General features: G+C 41.2%; 1 protein-coding gene across 1 annotated transcript in view; it reads left to right on the top strand.

Annotated features, from left to right (window-relative positions):
• Positions 1-18361, top strand: part of LOC123770596 (zwei Ig domain protein zig-8) — a 30696-nt gene extending 12335 nt beyond the window's left edge. Inside the window, exons 3-8 of the mRNA XM_069301567.1 lie at positions 2951-3028; positions 9746-9878; positions 13070-13147; positions 14433-14605; positions 15672-15801; positions 16797-18361. Of these exons, the coding sequence (XP_069157668.1) occupies positions 2951-3028; positions 9746-9878; positions 13070-13147; positions 14433-14605; positions 15672-15801; positions 16797-17086 (882 nt within the window). The 3' untranslated portion in view covers positions 17087-18361. The remainder of the gene's footprint in view (positions 1-2950; positions 3029-9745; positions 9879-13069; positions 13148-14432; positions 14606-15671; positions 15802-16796) is intronic.
• Positions 18362-19666: the final 1305 nt, after the last annotated feature.

Below are 19666 nucleotides of genomic sequence, written 5' to 3'. Positions count from 1 at the left end.
GTGGTCCATACTAGCAGAAGGTGGTCCATACTAGCAGGTGTGGTCCATACTAGCAGGTGGTGGTCCATACTAGCAGGTGGTGGTCCATACTAGCAGAAGGTGGTCCATACTAGCAGAAGGTGGTCCATACTAGCAGAAGGTGGTCCATACTAGCAGGTGGTGGTCCATACTAGCAGGTGGTGGTCCATACTAGCAGGTGGTGGTCCATACTAGCAGAAGCTGGTCCATACTAGCAGAAGCTGGTCCATACTAGCAGAAGGTGGTCCATACTAGCACAAGCTGGTCCATACTAGCAGAAGCTGGTCCATACTAGCAGAAGCTGGTCCATACTAGCAGAAGCTGATGAACACCCCCCCCCCCCAACACACACAAATCCAGATATTAAAATTATTAAATTTCCCATCTATATTAATCAGCTTAAATAACAATAATAATAATAATTGCCGTAAGCAGATAATTTATTATTTAATTGCAATCATTTTTAAATTCCATAAAGTTAACTAAACTATGGGTTTACCGGCAAGTCTTCAGTGTAGATACATAAAGTGTTAACATATACATTGAAATTATATAAACATTACATAAATATATAACTGTACATACACCGAAAAGATGAATTCACCGAGTTTCCTTTAGACCTTTACTATCTCTAGGACTAAAGTACAATTGCTATGTGTTCGATAAAGCTGTTCGTGACCTTAATAATCCTCCAGAGAGTGATATAGGCCTTCAGCACCAAAATCAATATATGGATATACTAAACTATTTTGTTATCCTTTCTACTAACGGCTTCCGCGCCAATCCGCTATAAGGTTAATTAACGAACTCGTAATCACGTGGTTAAATTATACCGCTGGGGATTAATCTTGTGGGCCTAAACGAGTGACAGTATCAGGATTGGTAGTGGTGGTGGTAATAGTAGTAGTAATAGTGGTAGTTGTGGAAGAGGTGACAGTAATGGTGGTAGTTTAGTAACGTAGGTAACCACATTCATGAACAGTGCCATTCAAGGTTTCCTTTTCACCGACATTGTGTATAAACACACACACACACATTTGTGTAAATCGGTCCAAAGTGGGAGACCAGATGCTAGGGGCAAGCAGCCCCTTAGCTTTCCAAGATGACACATAGAGGGAGGACTGGGTGGGTTACATTATTGTCATAGGCTGGTCGAGATCGGCAGCATTGCCTCGTTTTAAGAAATATCGGCAACAAGATTGACCCCCCCTCGATTGTGATGGTTTGAAATCAGCTATTTGTTTTCCTCGGAGATTCTGAGCAGTTTTTAAACATTTGCAATATTATTTTTTCTGTGACAGATTAACAGAATTGGCGAGTGGAAGGGAGAGGCAAATAGAGGGAAAGGGAAGAGAGAGGAGGAGACTGGGAAACAGGAAAGAGAGAAGAGAGGCAGATTTGGAAAGAGGGAGATAGATGGGAGCAGAAAGAGAGGGAAGGGTAAGAGAAAGAGAGGGACATGGAGAGAAGGAAAGGGGGAAGATCGAGACATACCTCGACACTGCCAAGTAACCCATCAATTATTTATTCACACACACACACACACACACACACACACAAATGCTTTACTCATTTACAAATGCTTTACATTAGTACTCACCTAATGCTTTGCATTAGGTGAGTACACACACACACACACACACACACACACACACACACACACACACACACACACACACACCCACGCACACCGGTGGTCTGATAGCTGAGTGGACAGCGCGCATTACTCGTAATTCTGTGACGCGGGTTAGATTCCCGGACTAAGCAGAAACAAATGGGCAAAGTTTCTTTCACTTTGATGCCTCTGTTACCTAGCAGTAAATAGGTACCTGGGAGTTAGACAGCTGTTACAGAGCTGCTTCCTGTGTGTATGGGGGGGTGGGAGTAGTAGTAGCTAGTTACAGTTGATTGACAGTTGAGAGGCGGGTCGAAAGAGCAAAGCTCAACCCACGCAAGAACAACTAGGTGAATACACACACACACACACACACACACACACACACACACACACACACACACACACACACACACACACACACACATACACACACACACACAAAGACTTTTCACAATCACTGTTGCCAATTACCGCGTGTAACTCAGGAAACACAGTGTTATCAACTCGAGCGACGGTAAAGAGGTTATCTCCAGCGGAAAATATTGGTAACCAATACTTTTACAACTTTGCGTGAGCATTTATATATTATTTAGGAGGGCGTGTAGGTCATTTAATATATTAAAAAAAATAAAGGTTTTCTTTTGTGTCTCCTTGTTTGGGTTGTTTATTCTTTGAAGGTGGGGTTTGTATATGTATACTTGTATATGTATACTTGTATATGTATACTTGTATATGTATACTTGTATATGTATACTTGTATATGTATACTTGTATATGTATACTTGTATATGTGTATATGAAGTTTTATGATAGTATTTTGCTAGGCTAAGATTGCAAGATTTGGCTGTTTCAGCCCCACCACCTTTTTCAATTTAGGCCATCTACTGCATCACCCTCTCGTTACTGGTCAGAAACTGTGTGTTTGTGTGGTTGAAGCAGCTTGTGTGGTTGCAGTGCCTTGTTTGTGTGGTAGCAGAAACTGTGTGGTTGAAGCAGCTTGTGTGGTTGCAGTGCCTTGTTTGTGTGGTTGAAGCAGCTTGTGTGGTTGCAGTGCCTTGTTTGTGTGGTTGAAGCAGCTTGTGTGGTTGCAGTGCCTTGTTTGTGTGGTTGAAGCAGCTTGTGTGGTTGCAGTGCCGTGTTTGTGTGGTTGAAGCAGCTTGTGTGGTTGCAGTGCCGTGTTTGTGTGGTTGAAGCAGCTTGTGTGGTTGCAGTGCCTTGTTTGTGTGGTTGAAGCAGCTTGTGTGGTTGCAGTGCCTTGTTTGAATGGTTAAAGCTAAATAAACACTTCAAACATTGTAATTTAACATCTCCCAGGTAACATGGTTGAGGCGTCGCGATCTACATATCCTGACAGCCGGACACGTCACCTACTCCGCCGACGACAGGTTCCAGGTAGGTGAGCCCTCGTCCCCTGGCACCCTCACCTGTCGGGGGGTAGAAATAGCCTAAGCTGACCAGACCACACACTAGAAGTTGAAGCGACGACGACGTTTCGGTCCGTCCTGGACCATTCTCAAGTCGATTTGAGAATGGTCCAGGACGGACCGAAACGTCGTCGTCCCTTCAACTTCTAGTGTGTGGTCTGGTCAACTTACTTCAGCCACGTTATTGTGACTCATCGCCTGCATAGCCTAAGCTATTCTATCCCTTTGAGATGTATTTCTTTCTTGTCTCAATAAACATACTTGAACTCGCTTGTCGTCCTGCAGCTGAGGGCGCTACCTCAGCCGCCTCCTAGCACTCTTGCTTATCTTTAGGTTATCTTGAGATGATTTTGGGGCTTTAGTGTCCCCGCGGCCCGGTCCTCGACCAGGCCTCCACCCCCAGGAAGCAGCCCGTGACAGCTGACTAACACCCAGGTACCTATTTTACTTCTAGGTAACAGGGGCATCAGGGTGAAATAAACTCTGCCCATTGTTTCTCGCCGGCGCCTGGGATCGAACCCAGGACCACAGGATCACAGTCCAGTGTGCTGTCCGCTCGGCCGACCGGCTCCCCAGCTTCTGTAACGTCACTCTACTTATATGGGGGGCCGGTGGCTGAGCGGACAGAACACTGGACGCGTGATCCTGTGGTTCCGGGTTCGATCCCGGACGCCGGCGAGAAACAATGGGCAGAGTTTCTTCCACCCTGATACCCCGGTTACCTAACAGTAAAAAGGTACCTGGGAGTTAGTCAGCAGTCACGGGCTGCTTCCTAGGTGTGGAGGCCTGGTCGAGGACCGGGCCGCGGGGACACTAAAGCCCCGAAATCATCTCAAGATAACCTCAAGACGATGATAGGTTCAAGTTAGGTGAATCAGGAGGTTTATCTCTTAGCACCTTCAACCTCTAACTCTTACTAATAGTTCAAACCGCAATCAATCTACCCCAGGCAGTCCTAGAACCCAAGGTTCGATTCCCGACCGTAACAGAAAAGAGCCGTTTTTTTCATCTGATGCGCCTGTTCGCCTAGAACTAAATAGGTACGTGGGAGCAAGACAGCTGCTATTGGATGCATTCTGGGGATGTGCTAGAGAAATATTAGTTGTTTACATGAAAGAGAAAATTACGACAGAAGTTGATATATAAGACAACAGTCTGATAGAAATTTGGAGTCCAAATGCTAACAATTTGAGCCTTCAAGTAAAAAATATAACTATGAAAAAATATAACGAAGATATATATATAACGATATATATATATATATATATATATATATATATATATATATATATATATATATATATATATATATATCGTCGTTTTCCCTAATTGTCATATTTTCGGTATAAAAAGTCGTAATTTGCCACTCAAAATATGTGCAATGAGCGAGAATTCGGCTCAAAATGACGCTTATGAATCATATTCTCGATTTTCCAATATGTTGTAAAATTTGGGTAAAATTTGATCCATCGCTGAGTTTACTAATTCACGTCACGATCCACAAGGGCCGTGACGAGGGTAACTTCCTGTTACCTTCTTTCCTTAATTTCCCTTCTCCTGATATTTAAAACTTGTGAATTGCAAATTGAAATTGAAAACTTCATCCTAAAATTCTGAGTGTCTTAACAGAAAACGAGGAGAATTAAATCGGGGGAGGGAGTTGGGTAAATGTAACAGCCCCATAAGTGCAATTATGCACTGTTTATGACAGTAAGAAAGCGTACTTATTACACTTAGTATTAAATCATACTGTCAATTCGGAGGATGGGTTGCTAATAGTTCCCCCTCCCATAGACACTTATGCAATAGACTCCCCCCTCTAAAAACAGTTTTCCTTCATTGCATCCCGTTCTCTGTCTCCCCATTTCCCTGCTTTCTATTGTCTCCCGTCTTCCCTTTTTCTATATCCTCGCCTTTTCAGGTTGCACTCTGCCAAAAATACGAATATTCAAATAAAAAATCAAGCCGGTTATGATAAAAAAAAGGCCTGTTAATTGTTCAAAACCAGATTTTTGAGTTGCTTTCGGTAGATTGTGTTGGACCAAGATTGATTGCGTGGGCTCCGAGTGGTTGTGTGGGCTCCAGTTGATTGCATATATTACGATTGATTGTGTGGGACCACGATGGAAAGATTAGGTTCTAATATACAAAGTAATCTCAACCTGTTGTATTAGAGATTCTATTCCCAATGAAGAAGAGGACCAGCTTCCGCTGAAAAAAGTGTCATCAATTTACCACTGTAAATGACGCTTCAAAATCCCCTGTAAATGAAGCTTCAGGAACCCCTGTAAATGAAGCTTCAAAACCCCCTGTAAATGAAACTTCAGGATCCCCTGTAGATGAAGCTTCAGGATCCCCTGTAAATGAAGCTTCAGGATCCCCTGTAAATGAAGCTTCAGGATCCCCTGTATATGAAGCTTCAGGATCCCCTGTAAATGAAACTTCAGGATTCCCTGTAAATGAAACTTCAGGATCCTCTGTAAATGAAGCTTCACTAGAAGACGACGGGTTATAATAGGAATCTCTTGCTAACCGGACTCGCAAACTGCCCGTCTTAGTAGGAAACATAATTGTGATTTACAGGAATGTTCCCTCTTCGTGACCCTCTGTCCATTGACGGGAGCCTAATAGACCTGAGACAGTCCGCAGAGATTGGGAGATGGAGAGAGAGACATAGGAATGAGGAGAGAGAGCGGAAGAGAAGGGAGCAGGAAAGCGAGGATCAGTGAAAGAGAATAAGGCGAAACAGAATGACAGGGACGCACAAATGTGGGGTAATGAGAGGAACGAAAAGAAACGGAAAATGACGAGACGTCTGAAAGATGGAAAGAGAAGAAATATAAGTAAAATTAAAGAGCTGAATTGTGAAAGAATGTCAACAAAGAATGAATCAAAATAATGGCAAGAAAGGAGAATAGAGGGAAGCGCAAAGCAGAACGAATGAGTTAGAAAGGGAGCCGGTCGGCCGAGCGGACAGCACGCTGGACTTGTGATCCTGTGGCCCCGGGTTCGATCCCAGGCGCCGGCGAGAAACAATGGGCAGAGTTTCTTTCACCCTATGTCCCTGTTACCTAGCAGTAAAATAGGTACCTGGGTGTTAGTCAGCTGTCACGGGCTGCTTCCTGGGTGTGGAGGCCTGGTCGAGGACCGGGCCGCGGGGACACTAAAGCCCCGAAATCATCTCAAGATAACCTCAAGAAGGAAGCGAGGTAGAATGAAAACAATAAAAAAATAAAATTCCCACTCAGGTAAAGGAGAGATTGCTTTCACCACCCTAACAAATCTCCCTTCGTAATGCGGCCGCCTGAATCAGAGAAAGCAATTAAAGTTGGAGAAAGTATGCCGGAGTCTTAGCAGTAGTTAGTGTCTGTTGTCTGCCGTGGTCGACAGAAATGAAAAGATTATAGGAAACGAGAGAGAGAGAGAGAGAGAGAGAGAGAGAGAGAGAGAGAGAGAGAGAGAGAGAGAGAGAGAGAGAGAGAGAGAGAGAGAGAAAGAGGGAGAGAGAGAGAGAGAGAGAGAGAGAGAGAGAGAGAGAGAGAGAGAGAGAGAGAGAGAGAGAGAGAGAGAGAGAGAGAGAGAGAAAGAGGGAGAGAGAGAGAGAGAGAGAGAGAGAGAGAGAGAGAGAGAGAGAGAGAGAGAGAGAGAGAGAGAGAGAGAGAGAGAGAGAGAGAGAGAGAGAGAGAGAGAGAGAAAGAGGGAGAGAGAGAGAGAGAGAGAGAGAGAGAGAGAGAGAAAGAGGGAGAGAGAAAGAGGGAGAGAGAAAGAGGGAGAGAGAAAGAGAGAGAGGAAGAGAGAAAGAGGGAGAAAGAGGGAAATTTCTGTGTATTTAAATTAGAATTAACAAACCACTTATCAATATGGACTGGGCGGCGAGGAATTAGCCAATCAGATCACTGGATGCAGACCTCCTCACACCTCTCAATACAGCCAATTAATATGAACATCATAAACATAACTTGATAGGCCTGACATCTAACATGCGTTTGGTAGCATGGAAGATAGGTCAACAATCGACTAATTAAATCATTCGATTGTTTACACTTAAAAGTGTTTGATTTTATGTATTTATTAAATATTTATTTCAAAATTTTAGCAAGTATTTTCAGTCCCCTAAGTTGAAAAAAGAATTCTAAAGTATTAGAGTTACTTTTCTGAGGTTTTAATAGAGTTTTAAAACATTTTATATAAAAATAAATTATATAAATAAAAATATTTTATTTATCTTTTAAATTTGCATTAGATTAATAAAAGAAATATTGCTAATATTTAAAATAAATATAAGAAAGAATTACTAAAGCTTGAGCAACTATAAGCACTGTAGAGTTGATTTAGCGTCAGCTCTCTGGCAGGTGGTTTGATCCAGGTAAATCACTTCACTACAGAAAACGGAGACAAATTGCTGATAAAAAGTTTAACATCACAAGCCTTTGTTGCAATAATACTCGTGATATGGCATTATCATGAGTCATATTAACACATTCAAGTATTGAAAATAATTTTATGAAACTTATCATAGGAGTGGGTTCGTTAAAGAATCTTTTTTCGTCGGGTTTTTATGTTCATTTTTGTTTTATGATTTAAAAAATTATATTTATTCCCATTAACGTTGATGGTTATGTTGGCAGGCGGACGAAAATTATTAATAATAAAATTGTTAGATATAATTCAATCATACCAAACTGTACTATTTTTTTTATGAAAAATTATGAAATGACAACTGGTAGTGGGTGCCTAAAATAACTTGCAAATCTCTCTTATTCTTAAATACAGTTTCCATATTGTATCTTAAAATATATGAAATATAACAAATATTATAAAAGTGCTAACTAAATTAATTTTTGCAAGTATAATGGAAATATAATAGAATAATAACAAATTACTACAAAACACACAAATAGCTCCATCTTATACCCGAGGCAGCATTTTTAGCTATTGAATACTGTGTATATAAACATCTCGTCCGACTAAGTCATCTCTTCCCCACGGTCGAAAATTTGCGTTATTAGCGTTGCTGTCTTTGACAGTCCCGTTAGCAGGAGCTAGAATTACTACTGGGTAATGGAGATAACCAAAAGTTAACTAGCAGCCCGACGAAAAATTAATGTTAATTTGTAACCATTAACCATTGGGTAATAGTTAAATCCATTACCAAGTGGTAATTACAGATGCATCTAACGGGACTGTCAAGGACAGCAACGCCAATAACATAAATTTTCGACCGCGGGGAAGAGATGACTTAGTCGGACGAGATGTTTGTACATAATATTCAATAGCTGAGAATGCTGCCTCGGTTATAAGATGGAGCTATTTGTGTGTTTTGTAGTAATTTATGTTATTATTCTATTATATTTCCATTGTACTTGCAAAAATTAATTTAGTTAGCACTCTTAAAATATTTATGTTATGTTTTATATATTTTAAGATACAATTTGGAAACTGTGTTTAAGAATTATGAGAATTTGTAAATTAGTTTAGACACTTAATACGAATTGTCATTTAATATTTTTTCATAAAATTAGTAATGTTTGGTATGATTGAATTATATTTAACAATATAATCATTAAAAATAATTTGGGTCCGCCTGCCACCATAACCGGCAATGTTAGTGGGAATAAACAGAATTTGTTATATAACGAAAATGTCCATAAAGAAACGAAAAAAATTACCCTTAAACGAACCCACTAATATGATAAGTTTCAGAAACTTATTTTCAATACTTGAATGTTAATATGACTCATGATAATGCCATATCACGAGTAATATTGCAACAAAGGTTTGTGATCAACTTTTTATCAGCAATTTGTCTCCGTTTTCCTTAGCTAAGTGATTGTAGGTGGTTTGATCCAAGTAAGAGAGCCGACACAAAATATACTCAACAGTACTTTTAGTTGCTCAAGCATTAGTACTTTTTTTATAAATTTGAAATGGTACTAATATTTGTTTTTAATAACTTAATAAATAATTTAAAAAATGATTAATATATTTTTATTTCGTAAATTTGTTTATATAAAATGTTTTAAATACATATTAAAACCTCAGAATAATAACTCAAATACTTTATAATGCATAATCAGTTTTATCAATTACATGGATTTTAAAAAATTTTAAGTAAATATTAACTTATACACAATATGAAGCGCTTAAAAATTCAAGATGCATATGAATTAGTTGAATGATTGTTGGCGTATCTTTCAAGCGTAGCAGGCCTATCAACTTATTTATATGATGTTCTTGCCAAATTGCCACGTCTGTATTATGATTTAAGTAATTTGTATTTATAACAATATTGGTAAAAGACACAAAGGAAATATGCACACAGAGAAGTATCCAGTGTCCAGCGATGGGAATATACCCTCACCCTGTGTAGGAAATGAGCCAGAGTAATCAAGTATCCCATTGAACAGATCTACATACATAACGCCACTTAAATGAATATAAAGCAGTCGCTTTCTGCCTTTCTGCCCCTATCCACACAGTTTATAAGTGTACTCGCGGCGAGGCAGATGCAGGCGAATATGGATTGCTTGGCCTGCACTGTGGAAAATCATGCTGTCGGCACTCTAGATACGCCCATATAATGTTCTCCCTCCCATATAACCGCTTAACTATTGTGTTCTTCCCTGGCCCTTGTTCTCCCTCTCAGATAAGCCCTTAACCACCTGTTCTGTTGTTCTCCCGGCAGGTTGTTCACGCGGAGGGCAGCGAGGAGTGGACACTGGTGGTGAGGTACGCCCAACAGAGGGACTCCGCCGTCTACGAGTGTCAGGTCAACACTGATCCTAAACTCTCGCGGCCTGTTACCCTCAATGTCCTCAGTAAGTGCACTTTAATAAGACTTACTCGAAATCCTCAGATTAGGCAAAATAGTAATTAATTTTGTCAATAAAGATGTTAATAATAAGAAGTAAGTGCTGAGTCGTCCTTGAAGGGTTAGGATAAGTGGTGAGTCGTCCTCGATGGTTTTATGTAGGGCGGTCCACCCCCCCCCCCCTTTACTATGTAGTTCAAAACCCATTTTGTGGTTCACTTGCCCCCTCCCCGGACCCCGACTGATTGATTGATTGATGAAGATTAAGCCACCCAAGAGGTGGCACGGGCATGACCTCACGACCCTATGTAGTCCCCTGGACGTCCCCTGGCCATCCCAAAACGTCCCCTGGCCATCCCAAATGTCCCCTGGCCATCCCAAAACGTCCCCTGGCCATCCCAAAACGTCCCCTGGCCATCCCAAATGTCCCCTGGCCATCCCAAAACGTCCCCTGGCCATCCCAAAACGCCGCCTGGACATCCCAAAACGCCCCTTAGCGATCCCAAGGCCATCACAAGAGGAGAAGAATGCGAGGGAGCAATCATTATGGTAATTGACGACCTATATATTTTAATATTTTGCATTTTCTTCCGTTCTCGCTGGCCATTAGAGAGGCTATTATTGTCCCTGAGATACGAGGCTCTTGTTCTCTCTCTCTCTTTCTCTCTCTCTCTCTCTCTCTCTCTCTCTCTCTCTCTCTCTCTCTCTCTCTCTCTCACTCACTCCCTCCCTCTGTCTCACTCCCTCTCTCTCTATTTCAGGAGGAACTGCGAGAGAGATTCCTATTCCATTTGCACATGCTAATATTTTGCAATTAATTCACTTGTTGTGAAGTTATGTCCAAAGTTTGATGTCCTTCAATGATACCCTTGAAGTGACGTCAATGTCTGACGTCCAGTGACGTCAATGTCTGACGTCAATGTCTGACGTCCAGTGACGTCAATGTCTGACGTCCAGTGACGTCAATGTCTGACGTCCAGTGACGTCAATGTCTGACGTCCAGTGACGTCAATGTCTGACGTCAATGTCTGACGTCCAGTGACGTCAATGTTCTAATGCCAGTATTTCCTCATAAGTTTTTATTTTATTTACATGTCGCTCCCAATCTCCCTTTGAAGTTATTATTCTCTCAAGTTATCATTCCTGAATTTACCTGAGGACCATCTCTAGTGGCCTCGACTGGGACAGGAAGCCGGTGACTTGTTAACAATGCCGCCATTAGACCTTTCAGTCCTGCCGGAATGAGGCAGGAAGCGTTATGAAGCTTTATTGAGCGTCTTTATCGAGTCGCCAGAAACTTTATTGAGTCGCCAGAAACTTTATTGAGTCGCCAGAAACTTTATTGAGTCACCAGAAACTTTATTGAGCGTCTTTATTAAGGCACCTGAAGCTTTATTGAGCGTCTTTATTAAGGCACCAGAAGCTTTATTGAGCGTCTTTATTAAGGCACCTGAAGCTTTATTGAGCGTCTTTATTAAGGCACCTGAAACTTTATTGAGCGTCTTTATTAAGGCACCAGAAGCTGTATTGAGCGTCTTTATTAAGGCACCAGAAGCTTTATTGAGCGTCTTTATTAAGGCACCTGAAACTTTATTGAGCGTCTTTATTAAGGCACCAGAAGCTTTATTGAGCGTCTTTATTAAGGCACCAGAAGCTTTATTGAGCGTCTTTATTAAGGCACCAGAAGCTTTATTGAGCGTCTTTATTAAGGCACCAGAATCTTTATTGAGCGTCTTTATTAAGGCACCTGAAGCTTTATTGAGCGTCTTTATGAAGGCACCAGAAGCTTTATTGAGCGTCTTTATGAAGGCACCAGAATCTTTATTGAGCGTCTTTATTAAGGCACCTGAAGCTTTATTGAGCGTCTTTATTAAGGCACCAGAAGCTTTATTGAGCGTCTTTATTAAGGCACCAGAAGCTTTATTGAGCGTCTTTATTAAGGCACCTGAAGCTTTATTGAGCGTCTTTATTAAGGCACCTGAAGCTTTATTGAGCGTCTTTATTAAGGCACCTGAAGCTTTATTGAGCGTCTTTATTAAGGCACCTGAAGCTTTATTGAGCGTCTTTATTAAGGCACCTGAAGCTTTATTGAGCGTCTTTATTAAGGCACCTGAAGCTTTATTGAGCGTCTTTATGAAGGCACCAGAAGCTTTATTGAGCGTCTTTATTAAGGCACCTGAAGCTTTATTGAGCGTCTTTATTAAGGCACCTGAAACTTTATTGAGCGTCTTTATTAAGGCACCAGAAGCTTTATTGAGCGTCTTTATTAAGGCACCAGAAGCTTTATTGAGCGTCTTTATTAAGGCACCTGAAGCTTTATTGAGCGTCTTTATTAAGGCACCAGAAGCTTTATTGAGCGTCTTTATTAAGGCACCAGAAGCTTTATTGAGCGTCTTTATTAAGGCACCTGAAACTTTTAAATAACAATATTTAACAGTGTCATCCACTTCATGTTCACGAGAACATCCTCATAATCCACCTCAAGTAATCCATCCCACGTGAGAAGGATTATATGAGGATATCCTCATAATGCCATTTCGTGAGTTGGGGATTTTTGGTTTAGTAACCAACAGTAACTAGCGCTTCAGACAAGCTATAGTAAGCGTATAGTATACTATATCTTCCGACAAGCTATAGTAACACGTCCAAGGTAACTGGACCAAGTAGCCTGTTCTCACTGTGTGTTACTACGACAAAAGTGTAATTATTTTGACCAATCAGAACTCACGCACCCAATCAACCCGCCAAAAGCTGATTTTTAGACGAGAACTAAAGTAAAGTTTGTTTATGCACATAATTATACATACCTCTCGGTTTATATATTATATAATATCACTATATCGGTTTATATATACATAATATATATAGCCAGAGGTGGTACTCCCTTCCATATACAAAAATATATATTATATACTATTCATTATATATATATATATATATACATAATATATATATATTCCTTGATCTAGGTAATCAACGATTTAGTATTTTTTTCCGTAGTCTGTGATTATTATTTTTAACTAATTTAAACAATACATAAAATATTTAGAATAGATAAAGATGCATTAAAATATGTATTTCCAGCATTTTTCATCAATAATTTACATACAAGTATAAATGATTCACAAACCCATGTGAATGTTTCACAAACTCACGTAAATGATTCACAAACAGTAAATGATCGTCTGCACCCCGCAGGCGCTGGCCGTGGAGAAGTGACGGCACCCAAGGCGCCTAAGGTCTTCGTGGCTAACAACACAGCCTCCACTAAGGATGGTGAGAGAGAGACTTTTTCCTTGTAGGTCATGGGGGTTGGCCAGAGTCCCTTCTTGCCTCGTATCCCAGTTACTTCCCTTATCTCAGGACCTTGGTCTCGTATTCCAGCTCCTTGTCCTCGTATCCTAGCCACTTCATCTATCTTAGCACCTACGCCTCGTATCCCAGCACCTTGGCCTCGTATCCCAGCACCTTGTCCTGGTATCCCAGCACCTTGGCCTCGTATCCCAGCACCTTGGCCTCGTATCCCAGCACCTTGGCCTCGTATCCCAGCACCTTGGCCTCGTATCCCAGCACCTTGGCCTCGTATCCCAGCACCTTGGCCTCGTATCCCAGCACCTTGGCCTCGTATCCCAGCACCTTGGCCTCGTATCCCAGCACCTTGGCCTCGTATCCCAGCACCTAGGCCTCGTATCCCAGCACCAAGGCCTCGTATCCCAGCACCTAGGCCTCGTATCCCAACTCCTTGGCCTCGTATCCCAGCACCTTGTCCTCGTATCCCAGCACCTTCGCCTCGTGTGTCTTTGCCTAGCGCTATAAAGCCATGTTAGTTTAGCTGTTCCTCCAAATAGTTACAGTATTGAAATATATTGGGTCCAAATTCCGTGACAAGACAGAAGCGTTTGGGCAAGATTTGATTTCACCCGAGGCCTCTGTTCACCTAGTATATATATATTGGGACCTGGAAGTTAGGCATCTGTTAAAGGTTGCATCCTTCTTGAGGTTATCTTGAGATGATTTCGGGGCTTTTAGTGTCCCCGCGGCCCGGTCCTCGACCAGGCCTCCACCCCCAGGAAGCAGCCCGTGACAGCTGACTAACACCCAGGTACCTATTTTACTGTACTATAACAGTAACGTTGCAACCCGTTCTCGCACTTGCTTATAGTCAATATTGGCTTATTTAATAATTTCATATGTGACATACTAATTGATTGTGAATATTTTAATTTACCTTGAAAAGCTTCATAGAAAACACCGACCTCACCTAACCTTCTTAGTATGTTAAGATAAGCATCTTATTGCTTCTTATTTACAATTATTACTTAACCTATCAACGGTATACGTAAAGTAATAATTGTAATTAAGAACCAATAAGATGCTTATCTTAACATACTAAGAAGTTTACGTGAGGTCGGTGTTTTCTATGAAGCTTTTCAAGGTAAACTAAAATATTCACAATCAATTAGTATGTCACATACGCACTTATTAAATAAGCCAATATTGACTACCAGCAAGTGCGAGAACGGGTTGCAACCACTACCTCTTCTTTCCCCACCTCCCCCAGGACACCTCAGGGTGGAGATCCAGGGCGCTCGGGAGCTGTACATCGAGGAGGGGTCCTCCCTGTCCCTGACGTGTCTGGTGACCTCATCCAAGGGACCGTCCACCCCCGTCTACTGGTACCACGACACCAATCTCATCGACTATAACTCCCCTAGAGGCGGGGTCAACCTCAAGGTTGGTGGGGGGGAGATTGGGACTGGTCTGGGGGGATGGGGATTGGTCAGAGGGATGGGGGCAAGTCTGGGAGGGGTGGAAGGGAGGGACTCAACAAAACATAACCTCAGACAATCTAATACAGGAAAATGAACTCTGGAGAGCTAATTTTTAGATTTCCTTCTCAAGTGAGACAATATATATATAAATATATATATACATACTTTTTTTAACAACCTAAAAGGGATATATATATATAATTTATTTAGGATATTTTGGTAGCAGTCTTTCTTGTAAACATATGATGTTGAATATGACAGAAAGGGTTAGATTAATGATTATAACCCGCATCTTCTCAATATTGCTTTTGTGTTTCTTCACTGTCGAAGGAAATTGACAAATTAACTCTCCAAAGTTCATTTTCGCATTTTTCATTATGGTCTGACGTCTAGGGATGCGTTTTACAAGGTCACTCCTTACGTTCTTAAAAACAAGTTTACCAGTTTAGCACAGGCTCTACACACACACACACACACACACACACACACACACACACACACACACACACACACACACACACACACACACACACACACACACACACACACACACACACACACATTTTCCTCCCAAATCTATTTACTTTTAAAATGTGGAGGCGTTTTATGGATATCCAGGCCATATCCTCTTGACTTGCATCTCCGTACAAAACGCAACTGTTTCACCTAACAAGAAGCTCAAAACGTGCAAATGTTTTGGCTAACCGCCAACGTACGAACCCAACCAACCCTTCTAACCCACTAGATCGATACAGAGAAAAGGTTGGTATTACGGTGCTTTAGGAAATACTAATACGTCGTGTTCTCTAAACGGTTTAGTGAATTACGTTACAAATAGGACGTAATGGTAAGAGGACGGACTAGGATATCTGTTCCTAGTATCTACTAGACCAGGAGGTATAGTTAATATAGTATAACTAGCATAACACTAACTCATTATAGCTAACTCAAGAAACTAGTTCAAAACGTGCTTGTTCCACTTTTTACGAGTTTCCCCTGCCAATCTCTTCTTCCCACCCGTCCGCCAGATCGACCAGGGGCGAGGGGAGACTACGACGCGCCTGGTGGTGTCTGCCGTTGGACCTGGGGACTCCGGCATGTACTCCTGCGTCCCTCCGGGTTCCCATCCGGCCACCGTTCTAGTCCATGTCCAGAAAGGTGAGTCCTCGAGTTCAATTAGAGTCCGCAAGCTCCTAGAATCAATCTATGATCTTATGTGGAGTCCTAGTACACTCTTAGAGCTCATTACAGAACTCTCTATCATGGATCTGAGTGCGTGAGGACTCAAAGTCCTCACGCACTCAGATTCATTATAGGATCCTGTACTCTGCTCCTGTACACATCTGTGTGTAAAACTAGTAGAGTAAGGCTTACCATGAGCTATGTAATCATTCAGTAAATCATTTATATTATATATCATCATCTGAAGTAGACCTTCGTATACCGACAGGTGTTTTAATGGCATTGCGACCGGTATTGACTTATGGATATTTCGAAGATATTAACATATAATTACAGGTCGATCTGCGGGTGTTTTTCATGATTTTGTTCCTTTGGTTATGTCAGCAAGTGTTGATCTATGGCAATTCTTTAGACAATTATAATAAAATATTTATTATAAATGACAATTATTTAGACAGGTATCTATGGTAATTATTTAGACAGGTGTCAATGGCAATTATTTAGACAGGTGTCAATGGCAATTATTTAGACAGGTGTCTATGGTAATTATTTAGACAGGTGTCTATGGTAATTATTTAGACAGGTGTCTATGGTAATTATTTAGACAGGTGTCTATGGTAATTATTTAGACAGGTGTCTATGGCAATTATTTAGACAGGTGTCTATGGTAATTATTTAGACAGGTGTCTATGGCAATTATTTAGACAGGTGTCTATGGCAATTATTTAGACAGGTGTCTATGGCAATTATTTAGACAGGTGTCTATGGTAATTATTTAGACAGGTGTCTATGGTAATTATTTAGACAGGTGTCTATGGTAATTATTTAGACAAGCATAAATTGATGGGTATTTATTTTCCCTTGCTGTTATTATGGCGTTATTTTGTCTGTCGTCTCATTGGATATGTTTATTCATAATAATAATATTTTCATTTACTCAGGTTTTACTCACTGATATTTGTTGTTCTCAGGGGAGCATGAGGCTGCTATACAACAAGGAGGTCTAGATGAGGCTGCCAGCGCCTCCTCACAAGTAGCATCCTCTTCCCTCATCATCCTCCTCATCCTCCTCATCTTCTCTACCTATCTTCTTGATCTTCTAGACCAGTTTATGGCTCATTCTCTGCCCTCATACACTTCCCTCTCCTTTATTTGTTTCTGTTCCACGTACTTCCTCTCTTCTCTCGCTTTCTCATCTCCGAGAGATGCTGTTTGCAGATGGATCTCCCATCTTCTCGGGCGCTTACAACACCTGTCATAGAGGCTTGACTTGTACTGCTGTTATGAGGATAAATTTCAATAACGTGATTGAAAATGATCGATCAACACGTATGGTAAGCTAATGTGGCGAGGCTTCGGGTCAATCTTTCTCTCTTATCTACTACTATTCTCCGTTTTCTCTCTCCCTTATCCTGCCTCCCAAGGCGAAGAGTGGAGGCGCTGTTAATTCTGCTCGACTTGGTATAGCATTTTCTTAATGACATCACGGACCCAGCAGAGGCGAGTTCAAGCCATCGGCGCTCGTCTGGTAGTCTGCCGGAGAGGGGGATCTTACTTGAGCAACGGAGAAAGTACTAGAGGGAAGGAGGAGAGTACTTAAAACACGTCAGGTGATATCTGATGTGCTCTGTGATGTCAAGTGGAAGTCCTGCAAACGATATCGTCTGGTTTAATGGTGCGATGTGGCGTGCAAGTCCGGAGGCTTTGAGATCTCACATATTTTTGGTTCTGCAAGATTTACATGATGGCAGGAGACTTTAGGCTGTGTCTCCGAATCTTCTTTAGTACCCTATGTGGTAGGGCAACCCGTCCTCTTAGAAAATAACGTCACTTTTGGCTCTTATGCGCACTATGGCGAAATTTGGACGTAATTTGAAATGAAATCGACTCACAAAAGTGACGTTCTGTCCCGTTTTCTGTTCGAGTCGTCCGGCTTACTAGGTAAGGTTAGAAGAGGAAACTTTCAATTAACGTTTTTCATAACGTTTTGAAACTTTATGAGAATTTCCTGCCCACCTAACCTATCAGAGGACCCTTAACTTACTGTTGTTGAAAAAAACAATCCCAAATTTATTTTCATTTTTGTTTTCATTTTCAAATTACGTCCACTTTCGGCCATACGGGCAAACGGCCAAAAGCGACGTTATTTTTAAGAGGACAGGTTTCAGACGAGATGCAATGTCTTGTGTAAGAAAGTCTGGAGTTAGCCAAACATAAGTATCAACTTCTGAAGTTTGATTACATCTTAAAACATCACATGACATCAATAGTTTCTTGACAAGCTTGAGTAACGTTAAGTTGCCGAAGAGACATCATAAACCAATCAGGAAATTATGTAAATTTTTCCCTCGGAAATGGGACGTCAGAGTGACATCAGAGGATGGGGAATCGGGTCCCATCACACACAGACATCGGACGTCAGAGTGACATCGCTTCGTCAAGCCGGCCACAAGGAAACATTAAGAACTTTTTAGAGGGCACGTAGTGAGTTTTGTATTTCTGATGTTCAGCTTTAAAGTTCAATAAAGAAACATTCAATAAACTTTCTTTTTATTGACCTTTACACCATACAAATAAAAATTACAAAGTTATTTTAGTTCAAAAAGATATAATTACAATTAGAAATGAACTCTAAATATAATGAGTAGCACAAAAGATAGTTTGCTCTATTTAGAGAGAGAGAGAGAGAGAGAGAGAGACAGAGACAGAGACAGAGACAGAGAGACAGAGAGAGAAACCTAACACATTAATACCACAACTCAAAATTATCCATCTTCTCCCAAACACACATTTATCAAGCTCCTCCATCCATTCCCTCCGTAACTTCTCAGTAATTTACATCAAAGTCGAATGTAGAATTTACAACATTCTGAAAACGATTTAAAAATGTTTAAAATTAAATGTATGAAGAGATAAAGCAACATTTCCACCTATAAAATGTGTAAATATTATTCTTTATATTTATGAAAGCTATTTAGGACTTGGAATAACTTTCATTCCAGGCTGGATCTGGAATACTTAAAGCCGTCTTGGACAGACTTTTGATAAATGGTCGTCCTGGGTAGAGGGGAAGAGAAGGAGAGGGAGGGAGAGAGGAAGAGAAAGGGAAAAAGAGAGAGCACAAACTGACCAGTAGATGCACACACATACATGATGGGGGGCGGGGGCATGATCACCACATACAAGATTCTCAGAGGAATTGATAGGGTAGATAAAGACAGGCTATTTAACACAAGGGGCACACGCACTAGGGGACACAGGTGGAAATTAAGTGCCCAAATGAGCCACAGAGATATTAGAAAGAACTTATTTAGTGTCAGAGTGGTTGACAAATGGAATGCATTAGGAAGTAATGTGGTGGAGGCTGACTCCATACACAGTTCCAAGTGTAGATATGATAAGAGCCCAATAGGCTCAGGAACCTGTACACCAGTTGATTGACGGTTGAGAGGCGGGACCAAAGAGCATAGAGCTCAACCCCCCGTAAGCACAACTAGGTAAGCACACACACACACACACACACACACACACACACACACACACACACACACACACACACACACACACACACACACACACACAACCCCGCCCCCACAGCGGACCATCAACATAAAGCGAGGTCCGTTCCCTAATATTCAGCACAAAGTCTCGACCATAAAAATTCTCTGGGAATTAGGACAAGAAAATTTTCCACTACATGTCAGACATAGTTTTCTCAACTTTCTTCGTTTCTTTTGAATTATTTTTTCTCGTTCGTGTGTGTATTCATCTAGTTGTACTTGCGGGGGTTGAGCTCTGGCTCTTTGGTCCCGCCTCTCAACCGTCAATCAACAGGTGTACA

This window comes from Procambarus clarkii, chromosome 46 (assembly GCF_040958095.1).
Source record: "Procambarus clarkii isolate CNS0578487 chromosome 46, FALCON_Pclarkii_2.0, whole genome shotgun sequence".
Taxonomy (NCBI): domain Eukaryota; kingdom Metazoa; phylum Arthropoda; class Malacostraca; order Decapoda; family Cambaridae; genus Procambarus; species Procambarus clarkii.
Note: the sequence above shows the minus strand (reverse complement) of the source record. Positions and strands in the feature narration are given on the sequence as shown.